The following is a 7,396-nucleotide window of genomic DNA, read 5'->3' as shown; positions in this document are numbered from 1 at the left end:
GGGGGGGGAGGGAGGGAGGGGGAGAGAGAGTGCTGTAGACCCCGAAGGGTAGATCGTTCTTCCAGCGAGTTACACATAATGCCTCATAAACACCCTCAAAATGCCTGCCATCACCCCTGATTCGCATTGCCGCCGCCCTCTCACGCCTGACACCACGTTGGCAATAAACTTCGGTCTCGTTAACTCTCCGCCACGAAATCTCTCCGACAGAATCTTTCAACGTGAAACATGAAATTCGAAATATCATTGAGGGCCTGCATTATTTGAATATCTGTATGACAAACCACTTATTACTTAGAAAATTAATTTTTCGAGAAGATAAAAAATAAAATCGAGACATTAATCTCGACAATTTTATGGTATAAACCTAATATACCATAAACATAATAAGAATAGATTGTCCATTTCCATAAAGTTGTCACTATCGGTTTAGAAAGAGTGAGATAACTTGAATCAAGTATCGAATTAAAGAGAGACGTTGATCGAATTGACGAAAAATGCTGATGTATATTCAATTCTCTTTCTAACGGAGCACAGATGAGGAGACTAATTATAAGATCAAGGAATGCGCAGTTATAAAGACTATGGCACACAAAGAACCGTAATACACTAAGATGTAAGCAGTAAGGGAACTAGCTAATCATAACAGAGACATAAGGCAATAACGTAAGCAGCAGCAAATTCAAAATCAATTGTTGATTTGCTTCGTACTTACGTCTCATTACTCATAGACGGAGACTTTCTCATGGAGGATATGGAGCTTTCCACATCCAAAGCTTCTGGGTGTTGAATTTCACACCCAGAATTGATGATATAAAAAAAAATAAATTTTTGACAAATTAAAAAAAAATTTTGAATGATTTGACCAAAAAAAAAACCAGTATTTAACTAGGGTGTATACGTAGAAATATATTTCGCACATACAATGAAAGATAAAACATTTGTTATTTTGAAATCATCCCTCTCCCGTTTGAATGACTCCACACCGAGAAAAATAAAAAAATCACCGTCCCTGTTACTACTTAAATTTTTTATACCATAGCCTTAACTATTATGCGTCGTCAAAATTATGTGGGGTAAACTTGATGTGAGAAGTAAGAAATTAATCAAATCATAGTCGATTATGCTTCTCACATTCAATTGTGATCGATCAATTTTTACTCTTACTTCTTATACATCAAGCTTTGAGTATTGTACGCATAATTTCTGTCCTACAATAGCCGTAAGTATAATTAAGTGATTGTAGTTGTAAGAATCGATTAATTACAGTTAAATACGAAATGAGTTTGTGACTGTGATTGGTCAATTCTTACAACTACAATCACTTACAATTATGCTTACGCAATTATAGAATAGGCGTTAATATCTAAGCCCAATATTTCAAGATGAAACCAAATGCAATGCAGAAAATGTAAAAGTCACGATAAGATATTTGAATAGACATCGTGAAACAACGTGGCGCGAAAATAGCGGCCAATCAGGGCGCGTCGCAAAAGGGAGCGCGCTGGAAATGGCACGGGTCCCTTGGCGAAGTTAAAGTCCGGTATTTCGCCCGGCGACGAGCGGTAAGCCGGTTAAATGTCGTGGTTCACCGTAAAAACGCGGTCGTTTACCGGGGACTGGCCGCGCCACCATAAAATAAAACTACCCGACCACGCGCGTGTACATACCGGGAGCCGGCCGCCACTTGGCGACGCCATTATAAGCTGTATAACTTTATTGTCGCGGAGCGCGGAAAAGCGCGTAAATGTCCTGCTTTTTACTCGTCGACATATCTCACCCGCTGCTATTTTCTTCGTTCGGTATTGCGATGTGACGCGACGCAACGAGATGGGCTGGCCGTCCCCGCGCGTTTTATTTCACGTACGCGCGATTACCGGGACTGAGTTCGATGCGTCGAACGCGTGACAAATTCCGTGCGACGCGCGCGTCATCGATTGAAATATTTGTGCCGAAAACATCGAAATTTAGTAAACGGCCCGGCCAGTTACGAGTCGCGCTTCATCTGCGCGTTTGCCAATATTGTTTCAGGTCATCGACGGACTTGGAGAACGAAAAACATTAACGTGCGAATATATTAATGCGAGATATTTAGATTAGAAAAATTAGAAACTGTACTTCAATGTACCTTAGCCTAAACCAACGTAAAAATATAATTACGATTAAATATGTTGTTAAAAAAATAATAATAATAAAAATGCAGAATACGCTTGTGTTTCAAAATTATTAAACCTACACTTTTAAATGTATAGTGTCAAATTTAGCCTGATGTAGATCATCCCTGCTCCTACTCAGTTAAAACAATGCTTATATAGTGTCAAATTTAACTATCGTTTTAATATAAAATAATGATATATTTAGTAGAGGCAATGGCGACTTAAATGAATTAACTAAGTTAAATTAAGTTGACACTATAGATTTAATAGTGTAAGTAGCGAGCTAACGTCATTTGTCGTCACTTCGATGTCTAAATGACATTTCGTTAATCAACAATTTATTATTTTCTTATTTTGTTGTATGTTTGCGCGCGCTATTATTATTATTTTGATTGTATTTTTATTGTAAGCTCGGATTTTAAGGTAGCATTACGCTAATATCTCATCTTTTAAAATGTATTTTTCCTTATTCATCTTTTACTATGCATTTAACCATCTCATGCAGCACAGAATGTGAAAGAACGTTGCTGAGAACAATGAACTGTCGAAATGTGAATGTTTGTCAACGTTGACTCTTTTCGACACAACATTTATGATGTTGCCATTAAATGTTGGTGGGATGTTGATTCAATATTAGTGTGCTGTATGTGAGCATACTTCTCTTATTCTTTTGTACTTCAAAAATTATTATTACTTTTTTATATTTTAATATCGAAATAATGACAATAACATTTGCTTGCTATCTGGGAACTAATACAAAATAACAATACAATATTCACAAAAAAGTACAATTACTTCATTATTATAAATATATTTTGTTAAAAGCAATATTTCAAGATGTCATATCAGACAAATTATCGTTCCGAAATTACGAGGGGAGGATATCTCATCTATTGAACTACCGAATGTTGTTGAAAGATAAAACAACGAAATCGCGCGTGACGGGGAACTGCGAATATCAGAGGGTCGCGTTTAGCGCCGGCAATATTAACATATTCCAGCCTATGCGGGAACAAACATCGACGCAGTGGCGTCACTCGTTCACCCCTTACTTCCGGCACATTTGTGTTTTGTTTCCAGCGAGCGCACCACGCGTACATTGTCATTTTGCCCGTGCATGCCGTCAAGCACATATCCTTTGCGATATTACGGATTAAATCCGCCAAGAAATTTCAATCCAATCAATTGCGATAGCTGTAAGCCATTCGATTAACGTCAGAACGTCAATTCGATTAACACATAAAGTGGCAGTCATCATTACGTAAATGCTTGTAAAGCGTATTCCTGCTAAAATAACAATCCCATACGGTTCAGAAGCTTGCGTCAACATTGCTACAACACTTTCAATATTAGTGCAATATTACTAGAACATCGCAACGCTGCAATAATCTGCGTTTATGGGAGTAATATTACATCACAATATCACAATTTTCCCAGTCAACAATATAAATGTAATTTAACACATGTTATACGTAAGAGTCACGTTACTGAGTAGCAAATTATAACGTTTATTTAATTTATGTTGTCGTTACTTTTTATATTTAACGGATTCGTTTCACCTCGACACGCAAATGTACTCTTGATCAAATAAATGTTCAAATAACGCAGACCATAGATCGAAAAAGTAAATGCAATTCATGAGTTTGTACATACTGAGAATATTTCTTTTCGTGGTCGGCGAATTGGATATGAATAATAGAGCCTACGAAAACCGAGGAGTGCGGAATCAACCGTGTCTTTATGGTTTTTGGTCTGGCAACGGAGCCAAAGCACGATATGCTATATCGTTCCATTGGGAAAAACTCGTTTCTCGTTTTACCGCCAGGAGATAATTCTTTCTCATACCTCCCGACGTGCTCGTTTTCGTTTTCAGGGAAAAGCTTCACCCTGACGATCATGCTGCAAACATCACCGCCGCAAGTGGCCACCTTGTCGAAGGCGATCAAGGTGACTGTGGACGGTCCAAGGGAACCGCGGTCGAAGACAAGTGAGTACAACTTTACCTACCGAAGATAATAACTTTTAATTAAAATTTATCTTATGTTTGTGAGAGAAATTAATTCTTAATCAAGAATCTTAATTAACAAGAGCAAAACTGATAAATGTTATTCGGATAATTGCCGAGTTGTCGGAACTTGCCATCGAGTCGCAGCGATGACAATTCATGAATTCATCCCACGTTGCAGGACACCAGGCCTTTCATCCCTTTCACTTCGGACCTCGTCCATTTCCCTTCGGACACCCGCAGGACCCGTTGGGATTCAAACTGTCGGGTAAGTCGGTGCTCTCTAATCAAAGACACGCGCAGCCTCCGTCATCTTCGTCGCAACGAATTTGAGCGGGTACCTGGGTTCCGGTGAGGCTCATCTTCAGCCTCTCGGCACGTCTCCCTGATAGATAACTAAGTTTACAACCCCGATGCCGTACCCCTCCCGGGAGGAGAGCAACTGCGGCAACTTCGGCGGGCCAGGGTCGACGCCCTCTTCTCGCGCGCTAGCTTCGTGGCTGCGAAGGGTGTCAAAATTGAGCGTCGGCAGGCACCGACTCAAAATTGAGTTTTGCCACCGGCCTCTAAGTGAAGAAGACTCTGATTAAGCCCCGAGCGTGAACTCTGCCTTTTCCGTTTCGAGGAAGTCGCTCGGTTCTCGCGCTCACAGAGAAGTCGCGAATAAACTTTGGCTCCGTTAACTTTGCCATCGAGTGGCTTACGGCGCGGTAAAATGCCATTCCAACTTAAGCGATCAAGTTGAATCATTCCTTTTTTTACTTTTAATATCGCAATGTTATGATATTTGTATTATAGTACTATTCGTAAAAAAATTTTTTAATAAATGCAAAAATTTCATTAAATAAATCGCGAAATATCACTCGAAATTATTTTTAGCGTACAATCAATCAGACTTTTTCTTTGGAATAGTAATGCGTGCGCTGTAATATGAACGATGGTTTAAACAATTTCACCGTCGCCAACGTTTTCGAAAAAGTTTTCAGGTATCCGGCCGGTTCGACAGGACAGTCGGGTGGCACGAATTCCATTGAAACTCGTTCGAAGCTCCAAATTTTGATGGGACTAGCCCGGAGCAGTGAGGGTCGGGTACTGATACTGGTGCACCGACAGTGTATTGTTTCGGCATGATAAGCGGCTTAACGGAGCTTCGCTCCCTCCTATCCCCGAGGCGTACTACGGGATGGCAGTCCTGCCGTCGATTTCTCGCTGTTACTCCCGTCCAACCCCCGCAACCCCGGTCTGCTCAATCAAGAATCAGCCACTGCCGCGCCCGGTAGTACGCCGGAGCTTTAACTTTTCTTCTCTTTGCGCCTCTTGCCGTCGCGATTCGATTCACAGATTGTTCTAACGTAATACCTTAAATCATTGGCTGCATTTTGACTAGTCACAGAAATTATGTAACATTTTTTAAATAAAAATCTCAGAAGCTACGCGTGATCTTATTTTTAATACGGTATAAAAAAAAAAGGAAAAACCACGTAAAAATAAAAATTTTAACAAGATTAACTTTTCACTGAAATCAGTCAGAGCATTTTGTCAATGTTAAAGAATATCAACACGTTAGAGATTATATAATGTAAATTATAATAATTATTGACGTACCATTTTAGCACGCCGCCCCGAATTAATTGCACAATTCATACAATTGGGTCACCTACATTGTTTCGGCAAGGGTGCAAACTGCGCTCGACGAATATCGATCGGTTTATTTCGAGTGATGTACTCGTGAGTTTTTTCAACCCTTCCGCTTCGGGTTCGCCAGTCGGCTCACAGGTTGCGCCTCTATCCAGTCCAGCAGAGGGTCGGTCAGTCGAGCACCTTTCGAACTTTCAAAGCTGCCCAGCCGCTGGATATTGCTGACAAGGTAAGGGTGTTCAAGAGGTGGTTTATTAGATATCTACGCCAGGAGGGTTGATAAGGAGAAAAGGAAGAGCACTATTGAGGGTGTGAGACGAGTAGCTGGCCGTGCAGGGTTGTTAAGGTGCCCATTGAGGTGTAACTAGGGGGATGTTATTAAATTTCGTTCGGGCCTACCTCGACAGCAGGGACGAATTTTATGGGCTCCCTAAGGGCTTCATGAGAACGCTGAAGTCCGACGGACAGACCGTGCGCCTTTTCTTCCTCTTTCGGTCTCCGATATCGCTTCTAATTTCGTCTCTTTCGTCAATCTCAATATATCGAATGATACGTTCTTTAGTGTAATTAATTTTAGATTGAGATTGCACAAGTATTTTTGTTTTAATAAGAAGATAAAGCTCGTAAATTTGTAAAACGAAATAAGATAGTAAAAAACGAACGATAATGTATATTACAAAATAAGATTAATAAATCAAATTTATTCTGTAAGAAAATATTTTTGTTTTGCTTAACTGCAACATTTACTGTTTTAACAAAAGTTTTTTTTATAAAAACTTTATAAGACACAATTTACAAAAGCATTTCCTCCAATACCTATAATATTTTTTTTTATTTTTACTAAAAATTACTTATATTAATTATAATATGCATGAACTAAAATTCTAGATCACAAAATCTTGTAATTTAACAAATCTGAAAAAATTGTTTCGAAAAATTGTTTCTCGCTACATATTATAATAATTTTTAAGAACTCCGCAATACACATTCAGAAGCAATTGCTAGCAAGTTCAAAGAAAATTAATGTATCCGGTAACAGATACCAGATTGATCGTAACTGAGATTGTCCACGAATGAAAACACCCCGATCGCGCACGTCCCGGAGGGCCGAGGCCGTCTTTGTCAGTCTGGCTAAGGGGATGAAAAATCGTGAGGTGCCAAGATTCGAGTTAACAAGAACAGCTCGTGCAGCCCCAATCTGCCCTTCCTCTTTCCGCTCTCCCGTGTCAATTAACCGCCTACGAGGAAGAGGCAGGGTGGCAGAGGGGTTTAGGAGAGAGAGAAAACCGGAAAAATCGCAACCCCTGTTTCAATAAGGTGGCCTTTACCTCATTTGGGGGAGATTGTTAAGAACGCTCAGTTTAAAACTGTCGCTTCGTTTCTGGATCGTTTTGCAATAAATTCGCGACTTTCTTTAAAGCGGATCTCCCTTCTTACCGAACCTATAATTTGTGACCAATCGTTATGACAAGTGTAGATTTTTATTCTATATTTTATATGTCGTTGAGACTTATTTTATGTAAATATATCGCTACTACCATAAAACCACTGTTATAACTCTAAATGTGAGAGTATCGTAAATCTTGTTGACTGTTGG

At 39.7% G+C, this 7,396-nt stretch overlaps 1 protein-coding gene across 1 annotated transcript in view; it reads left to right on the top strand.

The window, feature by feature from the left end:
• Positions 1–7,396, top strand: part of LOC108754019 — a 21,394-nt gene that overhangs the window by 7,477 nt on the left and 6,521 nt on the right. The window contains exons 3-4 of the mRNA XM_018496024.1: positions 4,030–4,143; positions 4,343–4,429. Coding sequence (XP_018351526.1) covers positions 4,030–4,143; positions 4,343–4,429 — 201 coding nt within the window. The remainder of the gene's footprint in view (positions 1–4,029; positions 4,144–4,342; positions 4,430–7,396) is intronic.

Source organism: Trachymyrmex septentrionalis, unplaced genomic scaffold, assembly GCF_001594115.1.
Source record: "Trachymyrmex septentrionalis isolate Tsep2-gDNA-1 unplaced genomic scaffold, Tsep1.0 scaffold74, whole genome shotgun sequence".
Lineage (NCBI taxonomy): Eukaryota > Metazoa > Arthropoda > Insecta > Hymenoptera > Formicidae > Trachymyrmex > Trachymyrmex septentrionalis.
This window is presented reverse-complemented; position numbering and strand designations above follow the sequence as displayed.